The 26,746-nt window shown below is 38.6% G+C and overlaps 3 protein-coding genes across 10 annotated transcripts; 1 reads left to right on the forward strand and 2 right to left on the reverse strand.

The window, feature by feature from the left end:
* Positions 1-321: 321 nt before the first annotated feature.
* KIAA0753 (KIAA0753 ortholog) lies at positions 322-17,270 on the reverse strand. 6 transcript variants are annotated; one of them, XM_062012126.1, is made up of 16 exons: positions 17,080-17,270; positions 16,246-16,389; positions 14,430-15,045; positions 12,976-13,082; positions 12,614-12,676; positions 11,636-11,851; positions 10,278-10,488; positions 9,530-9,729; positions 8,583-8,746; positions 7,689-7,778; positions 7,447-7,534; positions 5,907-6,080; positions 4,785-4,866; positions 3,450-3,570; positions 3,054-3,278; positions 322-1,320 (listed from the first exon to the last, which is right to left on the reverse strand). In XM_062012126.1, the coding sequence occupies exons 2-16, from the start codon at positions 16,333-16,335 to the stop codon at positions 1,203-1,205; spliced, it is 2,565 nt and encodes an 854-aa protein (XP_061868110.1). In that variant the 5' UTR covers positions 16,336-16,389; positions 17,080-17,270; the 3' UTR covers positions 322-1,202. The 6 variants fall into 6 exon arrangements, with proteins under 6 accessions (XP_061868110.1, XP_061868108.1, XP_061868109.1 ...); XM_062012124.1 differs by having other exon boundaries at positions 17,076-17,270; XM_062012125.1 differs by having other exon boundaries at positions 17,178-17,255.
* Position 17,271: 1 nt separating this feature from the next.
* On the forward strand, positions 17,272-19,635 carry TXNDC17 (thioredoxin domain containing 17). Its single transcript, XM_062012132.1, has 4 exons — positions 17,272-17,471; positions 18,343-18,424; positions 18,718-18,793; positions 19,364-19,635. Exons 1-4 carry the CDS (start codon positions 17,330-17,332, stop codon positions 19,430-19,432), a joined length of 369 nt encoding a protein of 122 aa, XP_061868116.1. The 5' UTR covers positions 17,272-17,329; the 3' UTR covers positions 19,433-19,635.
* On the reverse strand, positions 17,529-23,168 carry MED31 (mediator complex subunit 31). Of its 3 annotated transcripts, XR_009820096.1 has the most exons (5): positions 22,763-23,052; positions 22,208-22,285; positions 21,567-21,663; positions 20,662-20,928; positions 17,529-19,939 (listed from the first exon to the last, which is right to left on the reverse strand). XR_009820096.1 is itself a non-coding variant. In XM_062012131.1 (4 exons), exons 1-4 carry the CDS (start codon positions 23,069-23,071, stop codon positions 20,736-20,738), a joined length of 378 nt encoding a protein of 125 aa, XP_061868115.1. In that variant the 5' UTR covers positions 23,072-23,168; the 3' UTR covers positions 20,205-20,735. The 3 variants fall into 3 exon arrangements, 2 of the variants coding, with proteins under 2 accessions (XP_061868115.1, XP_061868114.1); XM_062012131.1 differs by lacking the exons at positions 17,529-19,939; positions 22,763-23,052 and adding an exon at positions 23,062-23,168 and having other exon boundaries at positions 20,205-20,928; XM_062012130.1 differs by lacking the exon at positions 17,529-19,939 and having other exon boundaries at positions 20,205-20,928.
* Positions 23,169-26,746: the final 3,578 nt, after the last annotated feature.

Here is a 26,746-nt window from a genome sequence, read left to right on the forward strand (position 1 = left end):
TCAGCAGTAATAGTTACATCATTACACTTGGTGTAAATGTCAAGACAAACAAAACAGTAAACCAGGCCTCAATAAAACCATAAATATTTAAAAATGTATGTTCTAATTACAGGAACTAAAAATAATTTTAGAAGGTTAAAAACTACTGTTACAGGTTGGAGAAAATACACTTGTCAAAGGAAACAGACTGTCATATTTACCTGAAGGGTTGATTTTGAATTTCCCCAGAACATTACCATAAATAATTCTTACTCGTTGCTTGCTGCAGACATAACCCAAGCTAGTACACTGATTGCTTGAAACAAACAATTTAGTTCAATATTGCAGAAATGCCAACAGTTCATTTATTTCATTGTTCTTGATTTCAACAGGAGTCTTAGGAGTAAGGAATATGGGGTTGGATCACTAAATGCTGATAAAATTACAGTATTTTAAACTAGTTTAAGAAAAAATGGAAGAAAATCTCCATGATGTGCTTCCATTGAAAGGTCTCATTTGTCTGTGCCTAATATGCTACTGATATTTGGGAACCAACAGACATTGTACTACATTCAAAAGTCAATTGCAAGAATCCAAGCAGGCAGTTGTCCTGTGAGTACAGGCAATGCTAAGCATTTGCATCTACTTAATGCTGTGCCACGAGAATTCTTCCTTTGGAAGAACTCTTTGACACAAGTATCAGACACATTCAATGAATTTTACTGAGAAGAATAAGCTAAAACCCAAAGCTCCCTTAAGAGGTAGGTCAGTCAGATTCTCTCAGTTTTAAACCAGAGGCACAGTACAGTTAAGTCCCTGACACTGTTTGAACCTAGTCCTCTTCCCTATATTTTTTCTTGTAAAATCACATATAAAAATGAAGTAATACAGGTATAAAATGGATCAGTATTCCTATCAAGATATATAAACTTCCCCTGTAACAGTTTATTTCACTCTGTTTAAACACTGTCTAAAAAAAAAAGTCCTGATAAATACACTGTCTAAAAAAAAAGTCCTGATAAATGCAGTATGATAGTCTGAAAAGGAAAACTTTATGACAGTGTTTTTATAAAAACCTGTGATGAATCCTTGATCAACTTAATTCTTTCGGTGAACAGGATCTCACAGGTTTTTAGAAAATCCATGAAAAACAAGATCATATGATAAGACTGTTAGACCAAGGCTGACAGTGCATTTGATAAAATGGGCAGATTTGGAAACATTTACTGCACTGGCTGCAAAAACTCTGATGTGAACACGGCTTCTGCATAATCCTCACAAACATCCTGCAGCTCTGCTGCTACTTCATGTAGGGCTTCTTCTGTTAGTTGCTCTGCAAGGCTGAGGGAGAGGGAGGGAAAAAGAGAAAAGGTTCAGAAAGTTGGACTTCAAATTCCAGTCATTCGTTTGATTGATATCAACTGTCTGACTTTAAAAGGCAAATACTCAGGTTTTTCATTCTTTCTACTGCTTAGCCCAGAAAAGATCTGATATGTGTTCTGATATGTGGTGTGTAAGATATTCCTCAGTCTGGTTCACAGCAAAGGACATACTTCAGGATTAAAAATGCTGAGAGATCTCATCTGCTTCCTTTTTTCAAACTCTTAGATGCTTGCTTTGGGAAAAAGATTTTAACACACTATGGTGCTCATCCAAGTAAATGGGAAGCTTCCTATTGATTTTAGCCTACATCAAATCGGGCTTTAAAGAGAGCAATAAAGTTTAAGGGAAGTGAGACAAGAAATTTAAATTTTCAGTGGTCTCTGGACCACCACAGATGTTACAGAACGAAAAGTTATTTCAGTGTAAGAACATAGTTTTTCACTGGCCTCTTGAAAACTTCAGTTTTGCATATATTCTAAAATATCATAAAGTTAGTCTTTCTAAGGCCTTTTGAGCACAGAATGAGTGTTTCTTTTAAACGTTGCAGTATTATTTTATAGAAAAAGATTTGTAATGCCCTCTGGTGGTAGGAGCAAGCCAATGAAGCTGGTATCTGCATTTGACTTCCAGTAACAACACGTATCAGGCAAATGGTAGCAGTGGAATTCAGCTGTCAGGACACATACCACTATATAATCCATCTGCCAGTCCCAGGAAGGTGCCAGTTCTTGAACTAACCAGCTTCATATCAATTGCAAAAGAAGTACAGTTCAGAGGGCAGAATGACAGTACTGAAAACTAACAAGGGTATATATTATATTTCAGTGGCTTAGTTCAGTAGGTTCAAATACAGTGGTCTAACCACAGTTATTAAAATATTTGCCTACTTATCCACAGTTGGGCAAACCATCACCACAGATTATTAACTTCTCACATGCAAGTCATCTCAAATACTGCAGGACCTGGTAACACTGATGTAGATATCCAGCATTACTCAAAGGAGCTGTATCACTGGTTTCAATGCTTTGATATTAAAAACATGCGCAGCAGATTTAAAACTCTTGGCAATTATGCCTGACATCCAATCTGCCAATACAGACAATTCTGGCTAATCACTCCACCTAAAACCACTGAAGTTAGATTTTGTAATTATTTATTAACACCCTAGAGTTTTCTTCTTTCATCTTTCTCCTCCTATAGTCAGAAGTCTTCTGATTTCTATTTTGCAGGGAATTAACTGTCCCTCTATGTCAACTAATGTACCAGTATTTCTTCAGTTCTGAAAGAATAGGACTAGCAAGGTTCAAGTTCCGTGTACTTCCATGCTTTTTGGGAGCTGGAAAATTAGACAACAAATAGGTGATTTCTGAAATATATTATACATAATGAAAATGATTGCTAGGCATGATTCTATGATTACTTAAAAAAAGTGCAATGAAATTGTAACCACTGATATAATTTAGTTGCTGCGATGCCTCTTACTGATCAGTCAAAGCTCTTACTCAAGCTTCATTACATGGGTGGGTACTTCAGCTTACATTGTCCTGCTTGCTTAGCAGATATTGAATGTGATAAACAATTCAATAACACATTCAGTTTGGAATTTCCTCAATCCTTTCCTGAATAAGGACAGAAAAACCTGTTCATCAGCTGAGACATTCACTTAAAAACCACAAAGATAGTTCACATACCTCTCAGCAATCTGCCATGGATTAAAACTGCCTACTGCCTCATGGGAAATAAGCTTTAAGTGATGCTGGTATCTTCTGTTATAATCCAGGATGCTCTGGAGCATATGCTTTGGCAGAGAAAGAGACACACAACACTCTTTCTGTAGAGAATTCTGAGTCAAGGGCTGTAGAATGCTATTTCCAGTCTGCAATTTCTCCTCTGCTTTTTTGTTTTCATCAATATCACTGGAAATATGAAATAGTCGTTAAGCCAGAACAAGATTTTCAAGTGTCTTTTTGAAGGATCAGAAAATCTCTTCCAATAGTAGTCATAATTTTCAGCAATTAAAACACTATAATGAAGACACATAGCTCATATGCACCACAGTTTAACGTAGGGCTGAATATTCTACTTACTTGCCATCAAAAAGTTTTTCAGATAACACGTCCATTTCTGGCTCTGAGCATCCAATTAATTTGGTTATCTGAATTGGTTGAGGAGATGTAGGTCTCATAGCTATTGAAGCTACTTGTTCTTCTAGATAGAAGAAAAAAAACATTTAAAATTGTTTCTTTGGAAGACAAAAATGACATTTACTGCAGGTAAGTCCTCACAAAGACTTTTGCTTCTTTTAAGGGGATGTCCTTCAAATAAGCAAAGTACTGAATGAGACAAGCCCCTAAAATGTAAATTCAATACAGGATTTCCAAGAGCTCAATATATTAGAGGAGAGCATTTGAGAAATTCCACCTTTAGGGTAAATAGTTTGTTGTGTCAGGGGATACTTCTAGAAGAGAGATAGAAATTACCACTCTAAAACTAATGTAGTCTATTACACTTGGCAGTAAATCCCAGTCATGGAAAAAAAAAATCTGTCAAGTCTTCAGCAGTTTTATTGTGAGATTTTCCAACTGCTGTAAAACACAAGACAGTTCCATTAAAGTCAGTGTGTGATCAGATACTCAGGCTGGAAAATCAGTGTAGCTTCACTGTTGTACTCAAAGAGAAGAATAAAAAATAGAGAAGGGAGATGGGAAAACCAGTAAGCATTAGTCATCTTTATTCACCTGCGACTGTGACAAACAACATTGAAGTATATGTACACTTATGTATGGGGAAACATCAAACAACTGCTTGCAATGCTACCTTTCATTAGTGAACAGTTTCCTACTAATATTACTTAGGTCCCTTTCAGTTAAAAATTTAATCTGATGTGAAAAGTTAGTTATTTCTTTCATTTGAAGGACTTTACATTCATTTTTTTATTATCTGATAAAAACAAGTAGGAAAAATGTGATTATTGTGAACTGGAAGCATCTCTCTTAAGAATAGTTTTGCAAGATGAAAATTATTATTGCCAAGTAATTGAAGTTGTTTCAAAGGAAACAAATCAAATGAGAACACACTAAATACCCTTTTCAAGATTAAGATTTACAGATTTGCTAATCCCTTTCTCAAAACTGAAGACAAGCAAGTCATGAAGACCTCAACAAGAAGATGAGTGAAGCAGCTTTAGGATACCTTAGGAAACTAGCTGTCTTCCGGAGTAAACTCAAGTAGCTTACAGATGACTTTGAGTGTATGTACTTAGGGAATATCATCTTCAGTGCACAATAATCATTACTCACATTTTGGTACAAAATATCTCAGCTAAAGACTGACAAATGCCTAGAAAAGGGACATCATTCAAACAACACTTGACTGGAAGTATGTGTTACAGGAAAAACAAGTTGTGCCAAAAAGACACTTACCCATTTTGTCTTCCTGGGCCTGTAACTCTGAATCGCTGTATGCAATCTGTGTGAATCTCCTGCGTACAGCCTCCTGGTATCTCTGGTTTTGAATATGCAAAATTAATCAATCAACACATTCTTGGCAGTTTAATTATACTAGTTACTACCTAATAGGAAAGCAGATCATGACCGTCCTTGGTCAAAGTAGGCTTATTTCACCTAATTAACATAACACAGAAAAGGGGTATGGGGCTGAAATCACAGACAACCATCTCTTCTAAAATGCCACCCTTAAAGACTCAACTAGTTACCAGTATCATGGTAACCCTGCTTCAGATCACCAACAACTGCAGGGCCCTTGTGCTGTTCCTGCCTTACTAACAGTGAGTTCAAATGTATGCTGAAACGCCTTATAGGGATATGTCTCATACGGATATGTACAATGAAAGTCTCACGCTTCCAGCTTCTGAATAGCTCTCTACAAGTAAACAGCACTAAACTCAGTAGTACAAAGTTACAATAAATTTCACTGAACAGGAAGGTTGAAATGAGAAAAAAAAAAAAACCTACAGAAAAGCTAATCAAAGAAAAGATGTTATGAAAGCACTAGATGAGAAAGTTCAAGTCAAGTAAATGATAACCTCATGAATATTTACATAGAGAGATGGATAAATAAGGGCACAAATAACCACATATTTGTCTGCCTTCCCCATGTGGCCCTGTAAAACATTTTTGATTGCCAGATCATATTTCTTTGAGATGCTCATGCTACTAGAATACTAGGACCTCCTACATCACAAAAAAATGTAAAGAAATACATTCATAAATATTCAAATATTTTCAATATGTGAGACAATCAACAAAATCACCGTACTGATTGTCCCATTCACATACAATGATCTAACCCACAAAGTCTTGAAGTGGGAAGCAAATGGATCTACCAACTCTAAAGCTAGCAAATTAGGATCTGCCATACTTTTTGCCTGGAAGTACAAACTCTTTCCAAGGCCTTCTTTTCATACTCTAATCCAGCCAGACCTTGCTTCATTTCAGAATGTCGATACTTACAGATATGACAATTTAAGGACAGCAAACAATAAATTGGCAGTAGTGATACAAACCTAGAGGGAAAAATCTTACTTCAATTTCTTCCATTCTCTGCAACATTGACTCCAGTTTATGAGTGTCAACCATAGGCAGAGCCTCGGTCTGGAGTCTCACATGCTGCTCCATGCTCCACAGCTTTTGAGCAGTGTCTTCCAAAAGATCATCCATTGGTTTTTCACTCAGAATATCTGCATTTGCTGCAACCTGCTATTTAAAAAAAACCAAAAAACCAAAACCACAAAACCATAAACCACACAAACATGTCCAGAAAGAAAGAAAAAAAAACAAAACAAGCCCAGAAACAACTCGGGTAAAGAATGTTTACAAATCAAACATTTCTTGCAGCGGCTCATGGAAATAATCCAATTGTCATTTCAACTTTTCCCTTCAATGAAAATCCAAATAAATTTTTGTTTTCTTTCTACCCACACAGAAAGCCAAATCAATAAGAGCAGCTTAGTACATTCCTACCAATAAAATATATGAATATGGAAAAACCTTGCTACACAACTATGTTCCCAAATTGAAGACAAAACTGTCACAGGTTCAGACATCACCCAAGAATTCACGAAAGTGAAGGGAAAGCCCTCATCTTTCAAAATGCTATACACTCATTTAACTTATCATACAAGAACAGTCCCACGGTAGCTCCAGGTGCTAATAAATAAATATATAGGATTGAGGTCACAGCTGTAGGTTTCAGCTGTATCCATCTTTACCAATTAACCATGGTACAATATCATTATTCATTTACTTGTATTATTTTCTGTGAAAACATTTTTCTGCCTAAGCAACTTTACCCATTCAACATCAGATTAAACAAAAAATATAGCAGAGATTATGTTAGAAAGAACTCCCTTATTGTTTCATATTGTTCATGTTTACAAACCAATACTTTAGAGGGCACTCATGCCCATACAATGACACTGTTTTAAAGACGTGGCTTATGTAAGTTGAAACTGCTAAGTTTTCATTACTACTTTTCCAGTTGCATTCTGCTGTATGGCAAAAATAAAAATCTACCTTAAATGTCAAACATTTTTACGTCACAGTTTTACTCTGTGACATAGGCACAAAATATACCTTCTCAGGTGCATAAGTCAAGAGGTGGTTTATACATGAGGAATCCTTCAAATGACAGTTTGTTTTCAAGGACATATTGATCTTCTAAATAAAATATAAATTCTCTCACGATAATCAAGCTTTGTGTATTATTAGTCATTAATATTACTACTAAAAATTTATCTAGTTATTAAACATGGTATTATAACAATTATTAAAATAATATTATCAAGTCCATTAATGTTTAGAGTCGAACTGTTATGACTACTCAAAAACAAGTGAAAAATGCATCAACTTGATAACAAAAAAATTTAACTTTGACAAACTTCATTACATTCATTCAAGTCCCACACACTGAAATGGAAATACACTCTCCAAATATCCAAAACTTTGTGGTCTACATCAATAAGACTTTCATTAAGTTGAAAAGAAACTGTGTGTTGCCCCTTTAGAAATGTTTTGTGGCTGTAAAGGCACCCTTCAAACAGTGGCATGAGCTTGACTGTACTACCTGGGTTCTATCTACTAGAGCTTCTAAGTGGTCCCGTACTGCATTCTCAACTTTGTCTGCACGCTGGGTTGGAGAAGCACTTTGTGACCTACACAAAAAAGAACAAATGACAATGTAATTCTGAAATTTGGTACGACAACAACCTAAACACATAAATGAACCTTTTGGGGGACACATGGGATCAGGGACAATATCCTATCAGATCTGACACCATTTATTAGCTCTTCAAAATCAGTCATTACCTTAACTTTTGTATTGTTTTCATTTCTCCTCTGCTAAGTTCGGTTAGTACCTTTCCTCTTCTTGAAGTTTCTGCTTCAAGAGATGCTAGTCTTCAAAAACAAAAAGGTAACAACATAGAGGGTTACAAAATGCACATTCTAACAATTGAAGAATAAAATCAAGTGACTCTGAGGATCAGTTTATAAAAAACTGCAAAAAACTTAAGACAAAATGATTAATGACTTGAAGACCATATAAGCCAGGCAATCCTGTTAAGAACCAAAGATCTTCAATTACGTTTCTGCTACTGGCGAATAGGCAACTTCATGGGTACCTACACATACTGCCTGGAGAGATGGTCTCCTTATCTTACCAAGTGCATTGTCCAGTACTAATACAGCAGCTGGACCAGCACCTGGATCTCCTTCAACTGCCACAAGCAGCAGTCTCAAAGTAAACTAAATTTGAGGAGCTCTGGTCTACAAGATATTGAATGTAGTTTAAAATAAACAAACATGCACTGTACTGTGGCTAGGACAAAGATATCTATGTTATCCTTTTGGAACAGGGAGATAATGTTTACCTTCTTAATGCAGTGCTGTGAATATCCATTCTGCACATACTGTGGGTTTTGTCAATGTCCTGCCTAGCACAGCTTGGCCTGTGACTCTTAGATGATACTTAGACCTGATCCAGGAAAAAGTATAAAGCAATGGCACTTCCCAAGCTGTATGAAGAGGCCACTTTATGCGGAGTGGGAAAGTAATACAACTTTCTGGTAGTGAGCTGTGCTGTGCCACTTGCTGTCACGGTCTGACAGCCAGGCCAAATCCATCCTCTTTATTAGTACAGATACAGCAGCATTTCTGCAGAAAAGCAGGGTAAAGATAGGTTCTACTTGACTGTGAACATACCGCTTAGGTGAAACTGATGGAGGTGTAGGGTTTGGAGGCACCCAGGGCACTTTGCTTTCCTTAACAAGTCGTTTGTTCTGTTTTAGCTGGAAAGCTATAGTTGTCTCTTGAAATCGGGCATGCTTTCCTTGAGGCTGTCTTGATTTTAGAGATTTCGCCATTCCCTTAAAATCAACACAATCACATAAAATAACTATATTCCCATTGTTGATTTTTTGAAGTATTGTGCATTCTGCTTCAGAATTTATCTTGAATTCAAGTCTGCTGGCTTTGTTGCACAGTTGACGTATGTGGAGGTTTTACAACTGATTTAAAGGGAAAAATAGCTGTCTGAAAAGAACATAAGATTAATCCTGCAACTATTATTTTTGAAAGTAGTCCAATTTTTCCAGTGTTGCTCTTCATGGGGAAAACTTCAAAAATTTTCAGAATTAGACTCTATGTTAACTCTTAATAAATACAGATAGAAGATTTCCAAGGTAACGTTTTATTCAGCCACCAAACTACAATGTAGCCATATTTGTATTTGTTACAAGAGAACTTAGACTAGCTCCCTTGGTCTAGTTGCCCAGTGTGTTTTTCATGGCAGAGGACAACGAATTAGAGGAAAATATTTCAACTTTAATTTCAAGTTGAAAAATAACTGTGCTCATTTCAAACGTGAAATTTGCTCAGGTGAAAGCTTTTCTTGCTAATTCTGTTATTCATTTTTTCTATTGTACAGCATGTTTCCAAAGAACAATAACCTTATCAAAACCCACTTTATTAAATAGTCATAACCACTAGAAATAATGTAGGCAGGTGACACAGTTTACCTCTCTATTCCTCCTAGCTCAGAAAAAAAAAAAAAAAAGAGGAAGTGCAAAGCTTGACAGTGTCTTATATTACATAACAAATCCCAGGATATAACCAGAAGAAAGCATGAATTCTTTTATTACTTTACATACCTGTGATTTTGTAGGTAATAACATGCCTTTCTTCTTCAAAGAGCTATTTTCAAGGATGAGATGTTTTTTTACAGCTCTAGCTCTCAGCAATGCACCTAGGCTTTCCTGTAAAGTAGCATTTCTCTCTGGAGTAGAGGGGTCGTGTTCTTCTCGGAATTTACTGTGCAATATAGGAGCACAACTGTTTGCCTTCTGAACTGCTGAAATAGTTGCAACACGTCAATGTTTATCAGTACCAAAAATAATAAACTTTCAATTGTATGTTGAAAGGGGCAAGAATCATCTTTATTTCTACATTTTTTACTGCTGTTATGCCAGATATACCTCATCATAAACTTTTCAGCTGCACCATAATTAAAAAAAACCCAAAGAAATAAAAAAAGCTTTTAAGCCTCCCTTGTATTTCCTGACAATTATTAAATAAATTGTCTTTCTTACTCTGTTTCAATGAACTACAGATTTTGGGTTTCTTGGCTTTAGAGTAGGGTGGCTCTGTTTCATTCTTGCCAGTTCGTTAATGCGTCTTCTACATAGTAATCACTGTTTCAGTACCTCTTAGAGATGCATTAACTGATAGTTAGGCTGAAGACTGATTTTTTTTTTCTTTTTCTTTCTTTTTTTCCCAAAACTGCACCAACTAAGGAAATTCTGAGCCATGGCTTCAGTATGTTTTTTGCACTGTAAACAGTCAAACAATGATATGGTAAGATAACTAATAAAAATGTATTTAATAATTCAAAGTACAAACCAGTCAAGAGACCCCTGGCAGGTGCAGATTTTCTACGTTCTTGTCTCTGCTGTCCTTTTAAGATGAGAAGTTTGTTTTCCCCTTTTGGAGATGTAAGCTGTCTTCTGGATGGAAATGTCTCAGTGTTCTTTGGAGATTTGCTCTTAGATGCTGAAATACATTTCTTCACTTTTTCAGGTGTTTGCTGCTTCTCCAGTAGGGACTCCAGATTCTGCATCGAACATTTACTATTTTAACTACTATCTCAGTAAACCTGATGTAATAATGAGAAGCAAATTCAAGAGATTCTGAATAGTAGGAACTTTTTTGCTGTGTTTTTGGTTTTTTGTGGCAGTGATTATTCCTGATAGCTTGTTCATGCAGAATCTGCTTCATATTATTAAATCTTACAGAACAGGCTTGCATTTTTTTATTGACAATTGACTACCAAATTATCTGCTTACAATATGTTCAAAAAGAAACTGACACAAAGGCTACAGACAGAAAAAAAAGCCCACACAACTATGCTAAGACAGACAGACACTTCTTCCAATGCTAAGTCCAAACTTAAACAATTCTATCTCCTTTCCTGTTCCCACGTAGTTAGCATTGTTACTGTTCTCATAAGCAGTTCAGAACAGTAAAAATAAAAACACAGCTGTTATAATTAGAATAATATTTGAAGGAAAATAAAATATGGCTATTGTATCAGCTGCTTTTACTCAAATTAATTAAATACTGGTTTCATAACAGTTTAGGTTACATAGATTATCACTTTAAAAAAATAATCTTGCAGATACAAATTGCAGAAGAAAACATGAATCAGGACTTTTCTGTTATACCAACAACAAGTTTTAAGACATAAGATATCACTAACAAAATTGATTTGAAGAGCAGAGAGCTTAAGTAACTCTGGAAGCTACAATCTTATCTTCTGCCTGGACAATTTTGTACAGCCCACCATGTGTGAGGCTCAGATGCTCATCACTAACCTGGATGACTAAAGCATGCATCACAAAACAATAAACACATAAACTACACCAATGTATAAAAGGCAATTCTTTGAGTCTTGAAAATGGCAAGCAAATCAGAAAACAGTGTTTTATTACCACGATCACTACCAGTCCTCACTCTACTAAGAGAGTCAATAAAGACAGGAACAGTGTCAACAAGAACAGCAGCAGGTAGCTTCCATATTTAGGACACAACTCTATTTTAGACCACCATTATTAAGGAGAGAAAACATGGCCTTTAAGAAAAACAAAACCCAACCATCAGTAAGATATTTTGCCCACTTCCTGAACACACAATATAGTTTGTAGTCTTATATTTCACTACATCTTTTCTGCCTCAGGAAAAACAGAATGCTTTTTACCTACCTCAACTTGCAATAAAATATCTATGATAACGTCAGAAATGGAAGAATCCACTTCTAGTTTGGCAGAACAGAGAGACAGCTGTCGAATGAGACTGCTCAGTTCCTTGTAATGGGTAGGAATCTGCTCCTCTGTTTGATCTCTAAATTGATTGGCAAATGCCTGCAAGGCTCGTACAGCTCCTCTGTGTGCCGCTGCCAACCTGGATATTGCTTGAGACTGGAAAAATGAGAATTAAATGCTTTAATAGCTGTTGCCAAAATTTCATGGAAAAACCCTCAGATTTGGGATAATTCTGATGGATATGAGGCCATTTGTAAGACAAAACAGGCATTTAAGTAATCTAGTATTGCTAGTACACACCAGCACTCCAATCACATATCATGTTAGCTTCAGATAGGATAGTCTGGTTGTAACATATCCTGATATTTCTACTACTTATGCCAACACAGTACTGCAGTCATGGGCTTGACCCTAACGTGCAACAGTTGCACATCTATGGAACATCCATCATCCCCCAATTTTTATTACAGAAGTAAATACAAGTGATGGAAAAGCACAAGTGAACAATAGGACAATGCTGGACAAACATTAGGCGTAATTTCAGCACTAACTTTCTGAAAGATGCTGGGCAAAGGAGAAAATCAGAAAGGAGGCTGATAAGAACAAGTGACATCAACAGGAACTTAAAAATTAGTCAAGAGTAGAACATAATATTACTTAGAAAAGGAAGTGGAATAAAGAAGGAGTTAGAATCACATAAAAACAGAAGACCAACAGCCTTCCTCTCCAGTTTAACTGTAGACAGACAAGAACTGATGAGAAGAAAGCAGCAAAGACAGTATCAGATCAAATGAGATGAACAGTCCAAGACACAAAGAAAATCTGCCTTCCAGAGGCTCAGGTGTACCCTAGATAATCAAACTCAATTAGTTAGAAAACTGTCAATCAGCTACAGCTTCGAAGATAAACACATCTTACCTTTTTAGTATGTTTGATGTTATGAGCACTCAGTTTCTGTAAATCATCCTGAATTTCTTTTACCTGTTTATCAAGAAAGGAGGGGAATTGGGGAAAGTGAGTCAGAATTAGATCCATGTCTATAAATGAACAATTAATCTTTACTGCCATGTCTGAGTGAAAGTCCAAATTTTCCAATCGTGATTCTGTCCAGTCATAAGAGAATAAGAGAATAAGAGAGTCATATCATTCAGCTCTAAACAAGGATGCCATGAAAGTTAAGAGATGATCCCACAGAATTTCTCTTGTTTCAGCTCATTTCTGTCAAATTCATCACAATGAACTAGCTACTGTACATCCCAATTTAAAATGCTGGTTCTTACCTGTTGCTGGAGTACATACAGCATCCGAGCTGACCGTGCAGCTTGTTTCTGTCTTCTAGTGCGAACTTGTTGCTCTTTATCAGGATCTAAAATTTCTCTCTCTCTCCCTAAAAAGCATGAAATGTAAAGTTTTACTTTAACCTGTGAAAAATCACAATTATGCTATGATAACAAACATAATTTAGCAATAAGCCTCCTTCATGCAGAACCAATACACAATGTATCCTTTATTTTGCAGTGCTCTCCTGAGCAGTAACACAAGCTAATTATTTTAACTCTAAATCATGTTTGTATTTAGAATTTCACAAAAAACCTTATACAATATAGTTTACTAGTTACAGCTTACAAAATCATATGTGGTCCCTAAGTTTTATGCCAAAAGTGCAAGTAAAGCACTCAAAGTTATGAATGATTACATCTCTTGCTAGATACTACAAAAAACACAACGCAGTGTGTATTGGCACGGGCTAGGATGTTCACAGTCACCAGCATGATGCTGGTTTGCATTTATGACTAAAACAGTGTTGATAACACACCAGTGTTTTGGCTATCACTGAGCAGTAATTGCATAGCATTGTGTCCATCTCTCTCTTCAACTATATCCTGCCAATGTGTAGGCTGGGGGGAATGCAAGTAGCTGGAAGGGAACACAGCCAGGATAGCTGACCCCAGCTTATGAAAGGGATATTCCATGCCATACTCAGCAGTAAAAAAATGGTTGTTTCTTGGGGGGGAAGATAGCCATTGCTCTGTTTGGCTGGCATGGGGTCTTCTTGTAGGAGCTAGTGAGTGATTGCCTTTGCATCACTTGTCTGCGTTTTTTTCTTTCCTCCTCCTCTTGCCTTCCCTTACTAAACTGTCCTTGACTCAACCTGTAAGTTTTCTTGCTTTTAATACTTCTATTCTCTGTCCTGTCCCACCTTGGAAGCGAAACAAGCACAAGTATGTGGTGCTTTGCTGCCAACTAGGGTCAGTCCATACCACAGTGTTGGAAGGCACATTAATCATGTTACTGCAGTCCTAAATTAGGTTGGTCAGAGCTGTGAAATGAAATTTTACCAGCTGCTGTTCCCTTTCTCATCACCAACAAGAAAGTGGTTAATTACAACACCGTTTTCTGCAGTATGAATATCTAGCCAACAGGCCTATGGATGCTGATATTTTGTCACCCACATCATTAAACAGCCTACCGCTAATTTACTATCACGGCAGGCTGGACTGCAACTCACCACAAACACTCAGAGATATTGCACTCTGCTACTGCTTAAACTGCATAACCATTCTAGATTTTATCTACTTTTGAAAAATCAGTAAATGGTTTTCAAAAACCCAGAACCAAATACAGATTCTAATCTAATAAAAAAAACCCCCACAAACCAACAACAAAGGGAAAGAAAAACAAATAAACAAGCTACTATGTATCTATATAACATATTTATTGTTCATTCTTACACCTTTTTTTGTCAGCTCCTCAATTTTCTGGACATAGAGCCTCAATTCCTTTTGCAGACGATGGACTTCCTGTATGTTTTTATGTTCTTCTTTTTTGTTTACATTTGGCTTGGGGTCCAGTACTGTGTCACAGGTGGGTGGAGAGTCCAAATCAGCTGGTATTAGCCTTACTTCATTTGGTGTGTAGAAGTAAACTTTAGCACCAGAGGTTGTACTCTCCACTTTGTAAGGCTGACTGAGTTTCTGATGATATTTCAAGTGAGTTTGAGACTTTGGTGTATTTTTATTTTCTGAACTTTTAAATGCTTCAGTCTTTTGCTGTTGTGATTTCTGGGCCAAGAATGGTTTATTGACACCATCTCCAAATGCTTGCTGTTTCACTTGCTCTTCAAGATGTCTTTGTTTTATGTCTCTTTTGGCTAGCTGAATAGCCAATTTTAGTCTTTCTTCAGAGACCACTGAAAACATGCCAGAGCTTCTTATGCTGGAATCCTCACTTCCAGCTAGATTTCTCTGATCATTAGATGCCTTTAATTTTTCTATGATAATTGGACAGGGGCTAGAGAATCTGAGAGCCAAGTTCTCTGGAACTGCAGGAATATTTCTGTTAAACTGGAGCTGTCCAAAGTGTAAAAAAGGATGATGTTACATAGAACACTTTACATGGGTGATGTACATTTAACAGTAAGGAAAATGGATCTTCTTTCACATTAAAATGCATTCTGTCATGATAGTACATCTCCAATGCATACAAGGCATTATGTCCACTCAGACAAATACCAACACTCAAAATTATTTTGAATTGTTTACTCAAAATTATTTTTAATTAAGTGCATAGATCATCTTGTAAATAGCAACAATTAACATTAGTAAGATAAATTATTATTATGTCACACTGATTTAGTAAGACAGTATTAAACTTTATGAAGGATAACTAAAAGAGAAATGATGAAGGAGAAATGGAAAGCTGAAACATGGTACCAGAATAAAGTTTCTAGGTTCTTCTTCTATGTAGTAAAGAAAGAGGTTAAGATAGTGTGTTGGTTTAGACTGAGATAGTTACATTTTATCATGGTAGCTTGTATGGTGCTATGCTTTGGATCTTTTATGAAAACGGTGTTGACAGTGTACCAATGTTTTTGTTACTGCTGAACAGCACTTACACAGTGTCAAGGCCTTTTTCTGCTTCTCACACTGTCCCATCAGTAAGTAGACTAGCGATAGGCAAGAAGCTGGGAGGAGACACAGCCAGGACAGCTGACCATGACTGAACCAACAGATATCCCACACCATATGACATCATGCTTAACAATAAATGCTGTGAGGAAGAAGGAGGAAGTGGGAGAATTTTGGAGTTTTGGCATTTCCCAAGTCCTAGTTACACTGATGAAGCAGTGTAAATAGCTAACTACCTGCCTGCTGATGGAGTGTAGCAAATTAATTTCTTATTTGGCTTTCTGCGGACAGCTTTCACTTTACCTATCAAACTGTCTTAATTTCAACCCAAAAATTTTCACTTTTACCCTCCTGATTCTCTTCCCTATCCCACTGCGGGAAAGTGAACCAACAGCTGTGTGCTTAGCTGACTCTTGGGATTAAACCACACAGTAAAGGTAAATAATATTTACAGATATAGTTTTTGACCTATGTATACCTTCACAAAGGGACAGTGTCAAGATTATGTATGACAGTTTCGTGAAAGCAACTACGAAGACTGACACTCACTTGCAGGCTATCTCAGGAAGCAGGTCATAATCATCTTTTGTAAAGATCACAACTTAAAATCAATTCAGCATCACTTCAGAAGTCAAATAATACCTGTGTTTGTAAAACCTTTCCTTTCGTCCCGTGCAGCTGGGTAGTGAATGCAAATTTAGCATCAGACATAATTGGCTTGCTTGTTCCCATCACATTGGCTTGATGTTAAAAATGTAATTGTTTGTCCTTCGCTTACAATTGCAACTATGAACATAAGAAAAATCATACATTACTTCTGTCTCTCAAAAGTAATTCCAGAACTGAGATGAGTAACAGATGGAAAACTAACCCGAGGTGGCATGTAGAAATGGAAAATGCATCATGGTTTCTCACATAGGAGGTACCTCCCCAAAATGAAGAGAATAATCCCCCACCAAAGAAAAATTTACAATTTATATCCTTCTCTTACACACTCCCATCGAGAAATGAGGAGTACCATTACTGGCTCACACTATGAACCATAGGAAGACTGCCACAGAACTATGACTTATCTAAAAGAGAAGTAGCAAACTGCACCAATAAGAAAAAATATTAGCAAGATAGCCTAAGGCAGTGCTCGAGGCAGCCGGGCCAGCACAAAAAAAGGCCAAAGGAAAACAGACCAAGGTCATGCTCATAGCTAAACATATTCTCAGAGAAGGATATAAAACAAAAGCATTATGTACAGACTGCCAGACAACTATGTCGCCTTCACCGTCATTTAAGCCAGATCCAACATGTAACGCTGTTAAAACCTTCTATCGCCACCAAACTACAGACATTGCTCCTTAGCCCAGACGCACGCGCCTCTCTCTTTCGGTCTCACACAACTCGCAGCCCGGTCGCCCGCAGGTTTTAGACGCTCCCCTGCGGCGCCTCCTTCTCTCAGCCGCCCCCCCACCCGTACGCACCGACCTCAGTACCCGGCGCGGGCGGGAAGGATCAGCCCCGTGGCCGCCCTGCCCGCTGCCGCTGTGGAAGAAAGGACAACCCAGGCCCGCGCCGAGACCCACCGGGACGCTGTTCAAACTCTCTCCTGGCAACCGCTGCCGCAGAGGCCGCCGGGAAGCGGCCAGGAGGCCGGAGCGACGCGGAACTACGGTGCCCGACGCGGCGTCGGGGCGGAGCTCGCCTCTTCCCACTGCCTCCTCCTCGCGCGGGCGCCATGGGCTGGGAGGAGAAGCAGGTCCGCGGGTACTCCGAGTTCGTGCAGACTGCGCAGCGCTTCCACGGCCGGCCCATCTTCGCGCTCTTCTGCGGCGACAAGGATGCTGAGGGCAGGAGTTGGTGTCCTGACTGCGTGACGGGTGAGGCCCGCGGGGCGCGCCGGAGCGGGACTCGGCGGCTGCAGCGCCGAGCGCGGCTGGCGGCGCCCCGGGCGGCGGCTCTCGCCCTTATCCCTCGGCTCTCGCAGGCCCCCGGCGCGGGGGTACCGCACTGACTGCTGCCCCTCGGGTCGGCTTTGCGGCGGGACGCCCCTGCCTCTCCCTCCTTTGCCTGAGAAAGCCGGAGAGGCCCTGGGTGCTCGTTCCGGAACACGCAAGCTGGACTCCTGGTGCAGAGTGGCCTCGTGACAGCCCATCTCCGTACCCAGCCTCATTATCGAGGACCGTGAGCAGAGTGGATGAGGTTCAGGTTTCAAGCTCTAGATGCCTACCAAGCCCGTGACTAACTGGCAGTGCAGGCGGATCAGGAGCTAGCTCTGTTCTGTTAGCTGCATTCTACTAAATGCCATGTAATGTAATGTGCTTTTCAGCAGAGGCTGGTACAAATGCCCAGCAAACATGTAGATGTGAATCTTGCAATTGGTTAATTCACCTCTGCTTCACATCTTCAGAGGCAGAGGTGACACACCACTCAGTATCTCACAGCAGAAGATTAAAGCAGTTCCTCAGAAAACACTGCATTAAACTTTCTGGATCATATACACCTAAATACATATGGCAGCTGCTTACTACTGTTCTGATGGGCTTTCATATAGAGCCTTTAATGAAAGTCCCTTCACCACTCAGCACATAAACTGCAGTCTGCAAAGATTGTGGAGAACCAGATGAAACAAAACACAGGTCTTTACCTGAAGCAGAAAACATTAAGAGCCTTGCTGGTCAAATTAGATAATTGATTCTGTGCCATAATAAGAATATTAACCACTAATAGATTTTGAACATTACTCTCTAGCTGAACCAGTGGTGAGGATGGAACTTCATAACATGCCTGATGAGTCTGTATTCATCTATTGCCTAGTAGGAGACAGAGCCTAGTAAGTAACTGTTTTAGTGCCAACAGGTAATGTAACTTTGCTATTTGGCAACTGGAGTCTAACTAACCTCTTGGAAAAACTGACTGAACTGTATTTTTCTGCACGCTATGAGGCATTTCTTAAATTTTGAGGTCTACACATCATCCCTAATGTGAATTGTTTGCATGCTTGTTCCAACAAGTGGGGTGGGGAGGTATGAGGCAAAGACCTTTGAATCATCCTTTTGAAGGAATTTTAATAAGCTAACTTCAATCTGCAACTCTACAAGCTGTGCTTACCTTCTTCCTGAACAGCTGGAAAGATCCCAACAATGAATTCAGGAAGAATCTGAAGCTAACAGGAGTGCCTACACTACTTAAATATGGAACAGTAAGTGATTTATTTTTTCTAGATCCACAGCAATTCAAATGGGAAACCGGCAGGCACTTGTAGCTGTTCATGAATTAGTCATGCTTGTTTTCCGATACCCTATCATTTAAAACAAGACATGATGAGCAACAGCTCTTCCAGTGCCACCCATGCACTCTTCCTGGCTGTGACAGTTCCTCAAGAGAGAAACACTGCCTTCTGTATAATGCTGTGTATACAATCATAGAAAGTTAAGGAGGGAAAATTCTCAGCAACATATTTAGCTTCCCGACTTGCAGCTCCTCAAATTTAAAAAAATGCAAATTCCAAATTACAGGAGTGAAACAAGTATGTGCAGTACACTCTTGACTCAGACTATGGGTCAAGTTTTAACTTGTGCCTGTTATTTAAATTAGCAGTTACTTTCTTAGAAAACCCTCAGGCATTTTTTCAGTTATTCTTACCTTGCTGTCTCCACCCCACCCCCTAGAAAAGTATGCTGGAGTATGGCTCATGTTAGTATGTACAAATGACTCTATTCTGCAACAGGTTTTTGAACCGCTCCTAAAACACCTTTTTTTTTTTTTTCAGCCTCAGAAGCTGGTTGAAGAAGAATGTTTTAAAGCAGAACTTGTGCGGATGTTGTTTACTGAAGACTAAGCCCTCAAGCAGTCAATAATTTACGATGATGTTAATCTTGAGTTACTTGCAATGTCCTTTCAAGGAATCTTTAACCTTTTTTAAAATTTTCATGGTTAAGTACTTCAAACAAATCAAGGTAAACACCATTAAATTCTAGATACAAATTTTCCAGTAAAATCTTGCAACAAAATAAAGTATCTTTCTTTTCATGTTCAAATAAACTTGAGTTTGCAAACAGTATCTTTTCAAAGGAACTGAACTCCTGTTAGAAACTGAGAGCTGCCTACAATTACTGAACAGTAAGACTTAACTACCACGTTATACCTTTAAATTGGACAGTGGGAGGGGGAAACGGGAAGGAATTTTTTTCCTAAGTCTGACCTCACACAGCTACTGAAGATGTTAAAATAAATGTCGACGAGGTTTAGTGGCTTATCTGTTCAGTTGAAGTATGCCAAGCTGAAGTCTTGACAGCCTTGGTGTCACTGATCACATTTTAAGCATTAACAGTTGCAGTGTCTGCTCCTACAAGGATACAAAATGTGACATGAATGCAGCACAGATACAATCTAAAATATGAAAATTAAGTCCCTGACAGCTGCTAAGTTCTGTGTTCTTACAGTAAAAAACATACAGATACAAATGGCAAATGCTTCCCCAACATTGCAAGCATTTGTGCCTTTTTTGAAACACATTGTTTTCATTACACATACTGCAGAGAAACTGAAGAACAGCCATTCTTTCACTGGCAGAAAACCAAGATGAATGGAACAGACACAGCTACAGCCTATTTCCTTCTGTTGAGTACCTACATAGTTTATTATTACTTATCTTGGCTCCACTCCTGCAGTCCTTGTCACACTGATTTCTGTCTGTATAAACTTGCTGTAAAGACAACTCTATAAGACCCCCAAGTAACAATGATTGCCAGGTAAATGGAAATGACAGCAGTAGCTTGGTTTCAAGGCAAAAATCCACAGTTTAGATTTTGTACAGTATCAGCTCTTCAACTTTGCTCGTCCTGACACTGTAAAAAGTAGTGTGTGAGGGAGTTCTAACATTAGTAACAAAACTATTTTGTTTTCAAAATCAGGAGGAATTGATAACTACAAGCAATGCTCCAATGCTCTTAGGACCATGCTACAAAATAAACTGTAGAAGATATTTCAGTCTTGTATCTTTAAAAAAGTTGATGAAAAGAAACTGTCTCAAAACTTAAATGTACACGCATACAGAGCCAAACCTACAAAAGCGCTTGTTCCTCTTTGCAAGTACTTCTGCTGACACAAAGTGTGCCTTATCCTCACTCTTCAAGTGTTTTTCATTTTACAGAGGTGTTGTTTTGTTGCTGCTGCTCTGCAAGTGCTTGCTGGAGGCGCATTCTTTTCCGTGAATAGTGCTGCCAGTGAAGAATCTGTTGCTCATCAATAAATTTAGCACACTGAGCATTTACCAGTTCTTTGCGGAAATGTTCGTACTGGAGGAGCTCTAACATGTGCAGACACTGAGGATACCTGGGTGAAAAATAACCATAGTTTAATGCAAGTTTTTACAAGGTACCCGAAAACTGGAGTTGCCCATAATTCTACAGTTCACTATTTTAGTTTTATCGTGTATGTGCTTTACTCAAGTATCAAACCATTTAAGACTGTATACATTCCACACTCTGTAATGTATTACCTTCAGTATTAGGTTAGGAAACAAGGAGTCCAGTGACAGTTTATAAATGCATATACTTGCTTGCCCAAGAACTGTTTTCCCAAGATCTAAAGATGTTTTCACACTCACAAAAATGCAAGTCATCCTTTGTGTTAAGCATCAAAAATACAAAACTACTCAAATGTACTTACTGGGCTTAACTGAGGTATTTTTGTACCACAATTTTCAACAGTTCTACTTTAATCAAATAGTAAAGTGCAGATAAAGGCTGCAGAAGGTTCCATGCTTGACTAATGGAAAAAACCCCATTTTTATAGTTTTGTCTATTCTTGCAACATCTAGACTACTGGAAACAGCAAAATATATGCTGCATATAAACACAGTGGGGAGGACAAAGGTAAGATTACAGGCAGAAATCAAATACTGACATGCTGCTGTACAGTGCGTAACAGGAGGTATACATCTGACCATTAAAATGCAGAAGCACACTTACTTCAGGTATTTTGCATATTCGGGTTCTTTCCAGTAAAGCAAATATTTAAGATAATTTACAAATGCTTTGTCTTTGAAGTACCCTCTTTGTGCAAGAACTGAAACGACAGATAAGAAATTGTTAGTTACATGTATGTGAAAAAAGCCTGCCAAACTTGAAGAATATATATTCACAAAAATAAACAAAGAGGCGCCTTAGCCAAAACTTCATCATTACAATCAGATTTTGGTAATTCAAAATTCTAAGAACAGGAAAAAAAATATTTTAATGTCAACATGCTGGTCAGAACAGTCTCATCTTCCTTATGGTATGTATTGTTCATGCAACAGCAAGAAAAAGAACAGCTTTTTGAAACAGGAAACTGACTAGCATCAAAATTGGCAGGGACTTGTAGTATGCGAAATTATTAACATTAATAAAATTCTGTTTTCAGGTAACGGTTTCAAAAACTCTTAACTTGGCATTACTTAACTCTAGACTTTTTTCTGCCACATAGGTGCTTATTTTTTCACATTTATGCTGTGAAAGATCCTTTCCCTTTTCTTTCTTTAGCTCTCTCACTCCCTGATTAACATTATCAATAACAATAAACACCATTAGACTATAATCTTTCCTCAGCATCCTGATATTTAAGTACTCACAGTTGAGGTAATTTGGATTTGCCAGGCACTGAACAAACTCTAACTCCAGCTGGAAACGAAGTCGATTGCCTGCATCATCTGATCCAAAAGAAAGATTTGAAAATCATTTTCTCAGTTTGAGCCAAGAAGAAACTTGAACAGAGAATACAAGAGCAGTCCAATGCAAGTTGAGAACACGGATAACAATGACCAGTTCTAACCACAATGAACATGCTATATAGCAAGTCCTGAGTGATGGGACGTGGGATCTCAATTCTGAGAGGTCTGCTGTCACCACCACAGCGACCTGTTCACAGGTCAATTTCAGTCTGCAGCTGCACTCACTATCAGACCTTAACACCACGCTTCTAACAGGCCGCATCTAAACACACCTTTCTCTTTTTTTAAAAGGCTATCCAGGTACAGCTGCTAGCCCGTGGAGAACTGTGAAAATAAATGCTTTCCACAGGAATGAAGCTGTGGGACTGGCTGGAATTGACTGAAGGCCTTGTGCCCTCAGATCTGCAGCCCTGAATGTTTTTCGATCCGAGTGGGTTATTACAGATTTCTCCTCACCTATTTTCAGCATATCACCTACGCTGGTATTAATTTGGTCAACGTTAAAAATGAAGTCGCGGCGCCATGCGTGGCAAAAGCTACGTAAGAATTTTCGGAAAGGGGGATTCAGCTCCCGGCTCCGAGGAGGCGGCTCGAAAACCGCCCAGCACCTGCCGCCCGCCTCAGCCGCGCCGGCCCAGCTCTCGTGCCGCGGGCGGCTGCTCTCCGAGCCGCAAGCGCTCGGCCTGCCCGCCCCTCGGCCCCGCCAGACCCAGCACCTCGAGCGCCCGGGCCGCAGCGGCAGCCGCCACCCTCACCCGTCTCCATGGCTCAGGCGCAAGATGGCGGCGCAGCTCCGGCGAACGGGGCCCGGCCGGGCGGCGGCGGCAGCAGCGAGGCCCGCCGGGAAGGCGGCGGCAGCGAGGCCCGCCGGGAAGGCGGCGGCAGCGAGGCCCGCCGGGAAGGCGGCGGCAGCGAGGCCCGCCGGGAAGGCGGCGGCGGGCGGGGGCCGAGCGGTCCGTGCTGGGAGAGCAAACGGGGCCGATGGACTGCGTTATGATCTCCTTAGCTATAGTAACATGTGACTGCTATTCTAACCGGACAAAATATTTAAAGTTAGAACTCTAATACAAGGGATCTTTAAAAAATCAGTTTATCAGATATAGGATGAGCCAACAGAAGTGGAAATAAGCCAAGTAAATCCATGAACAGCACAACTTAGGAAACCTGTGTTTCTGCATCTTTATAATGTCTGAAACTGCACCTAAGCTCGTGTTAGAGCCTCTCTCTGTGGAACGGTAGCAGGATTTCTTTCTACACAGAGTTTACCTAGAGAGCAGTCTGCCTTAAACCCACGAGTATCTCCAGGATAGAATTGTTCATTCTGCTTACCAGCTGCACTTGTTGCTCTTCTGGGAGGCAGTGACATGGCTTGAAGTGCTCATTTTCGCAATGGATCTTTGCATTTATGTTTTTATCGTTGCTGCCATTAGTGAACCATCAGCCCTCCAGGTTTCTAAGGAAGAACTCGTGTTCCGGAGCTGAACTTTTCATGCTCTAACATTTACAGATTTTACTGAGAGTAAAAAACCTTTTGAAGAAAATTGATGTTGGAGTAATGAGTTGTTCTGTCATTTACCACACAGGCAATTCAGCTCCAGTTCCATTAGAAGATAGCTTTGAAGTCAATATTCTAGTCATGTTCCACTCCCCACCCCGATGGATCACTAAATGCATGAAGAATAAAACCTGGGAAGAATAAAACTATGATCTTGCTTTTATATTTGTAGAACATTCATTTTAACTTAATTCTAGACATGACATTGTTAATCTCTTTCAAGGCTGAAGTAAATAGAAAGGCTCAACCCTAAAGTACAAAATTAGGTTGGTTTTGGGGATTTGGTTTTGCTTTTTTTTTTTTTTTTTGGTCGTGCTTTTTTTTTTTCTTTCTGCATGTTGAAATAAACTTGAGCTTGGACTTAGTTTTGTTTTTCATAGCAACTTTACATTACGACAAGTAGATTTCCGTCAACCTCTGCACTTAATTCTTCATTCATTAAAAAAAAAAATCATCATATTGATGTGAAACTAGTTAATGAACAAGTGCTCCAAGACCACGAAGCAGAACTGCACTGTTGTATCAGCACCCTGGAGAGGAGCCCAACTTCCCCAGTTGTACATTCATTCCAGAAGTTGCAGTTCTGCCTGGTGTTACATCCTAGATTTTCAGAATTTGGATGAAATAAAAGCTCTAATGTTTTAGCACTATCAAGCTAGCTTAAGTTCACTGCTATGACGGTTACATTATTAGGCACTTACGCTGCCATGCACTGTATACAGACTTAACTGAAACATTGACTGATTCCCCCCCCCCCTTCCTTTTTAAAGTTACAATTTATTTTTTTAAGTGACTTGCTATTTTCATTTATTGAACTACTTTCAGTGTCTGAGTTTGCAATTTCCTGTAATACTACCTTTTCCTATACACTATGATTTTTTTTTTTTTTTTTTTGCTTCATGGGAATTGGGTTACAAAAAACATCTAAAAAGGATTTATGCAGTTTTTAATAAAAAAGCGTTGCTCTTTTTAGACGAGGTTTTAGTGGTTGTGGAATACTACCATTACTATATCAAAACATAACAAGTCACTCCCCAGTAAACACAGACTTTGGGCTAAAAGCAGAGATCAAACAGATCCCACGTGTCTGCATTGCTATTCTGGAATGTGATTTCTCTCCCAAGACTGACTTCAGAGGAGAGACTCTTAAAAAAGGATTGGTCACATGAATAAATTACTATATAGGTTTGCCAGAGTTAAGTAAAACGTCTCAATTCTTGGCCATCAAAACTAGGAACAAAGTTTAAATTCAGGATCATAGTGTAATAACTAAGAACATTAGCTAGGAAAAGTTGCTTTTTTTTTTCCCCCCTGCTTTTTAACATCATTTGAGTCAAACTTTCATGATATAAGTATATGACTGTGAGCCAGGAATTTTCCATATTTTTATGAAACCAGGACATTGCTTCCTCATGTTTTCCTTTTATAGGAACTGGACTACCATTGACAATACTGTGTATCTACAATCTGTTTCTGCAACCTTATTTTTTTTTCCCCGAGACATTTTGATAGAATATGCTAAAATTACAGGGAATTTATATATAACACACAGATATATTATTGTGTTGGCTGTGTGGTATTTATCTATGAAACCATAATATAGTGCATTTGCATAAGAAAGAAAAGCATATGAAGCATGGCTTTGTGATTGAAAACTGATCAATTGGAACAGTGATGCTTGTAACCCAAGACATCCCTTTTTGTTCATACATTTACCCATCTGCTTTAGAATACAATACAAACTTGTATTGACATGGATAATGACATCCTAAAGGATTGTACCCATAGAATGCAAGACTGAATTCTGCAAACTGGAGAGAATCCTGCTTCAAATATGGTTAAATAACAGGGAACAGAGTATTCATTATGTTATATTTATAACAAGCCAGTACTAAGTCTGCAATTTTTTTACTCCAATGTTATAATTGTAATTCAATAGAAACAAGATCATAGTTATCAGTGACTGAAACAATTGACAGAACATGTTTTAATTAAAGGCTTAACTGTTCACTGAGTTCTGTTTTTTGAGGTCAAGAAGCTGGCAGGTAACATGCATTTCAAAAGCCAGCCTTTGACAGTTGTGGTAGAACCATTTTAATCTGAAGACTGTTAAATATCATCAAATGCAGCTGTAAATTTGGTGAAATGGTGTAAAAAGACTGAAAACAATGTGGCTTATTACAGATGCTGGAATGTGTATTTATGTGGCTACTGTACTCCTCTAGCTTCCGACAACCATTAGAAAGCAAAGATAAATTCAAGATTAAATGTCAAGCATCAGAAAGCTTTTTTTTTTAAATAAGTTGGTTTAAAAAAAATCATATTCCCTTATTCTTGCACGTGAACACCCAGCTATAGTAGAAATAGCACTGCTGTCACTTTCATAGATAAAGAAGAGAGAGCATAGTCCCCAATAATGAAAATATGATTAGTTAGATTCCTTCCTGCTGGCAAGTAAAACTCTAAATATCCTGTACACTTACCCGCAACCTCACCCAGGATGAAAATAACTTTAATTCTTGGTCATTGCAAAGGTGGTGCACAAATAGTTACAGTTTCGTGGATGCCTACATCAATATTTGACAAGAATATAAACCCTCCCTCTAGCTGCACGCCAGTCAGCCTGTGCTTATAGTCAAGATTATACAGCATTCAGGCAAACAAAAGTACTGAATTCCTTAGGGAACAAATCTAAATATACTTCTTGTTGGCAAGGCCCATAACCTTTGAATGACAGGCTACAGTAAGACTATATTTTAATTATGTCTAACACAAATTTAAGTAACATGAAGTAATCTAGAGTTTATTAATGGTTCCACACCTTGACATGTTACTTGCGTTGCATTAAATTTTATTTATTTCCCTGTATTGCAGCATTAAAGTTT

Source organism: Colius striatus, chromosome 20, assembly GCF_028858725.1.
Source record: "Colius striatus isolate bColStr4 chromosome 20, bColStr4.1.hap1, whole genome shotgun sequence".
NCBI classification, from domain to species: domain Eukaryota; kingdom Metazoa; phylum Chordata; class Aves; order Coliiformes; family Coliidae; genus Colius; species Colius striatus.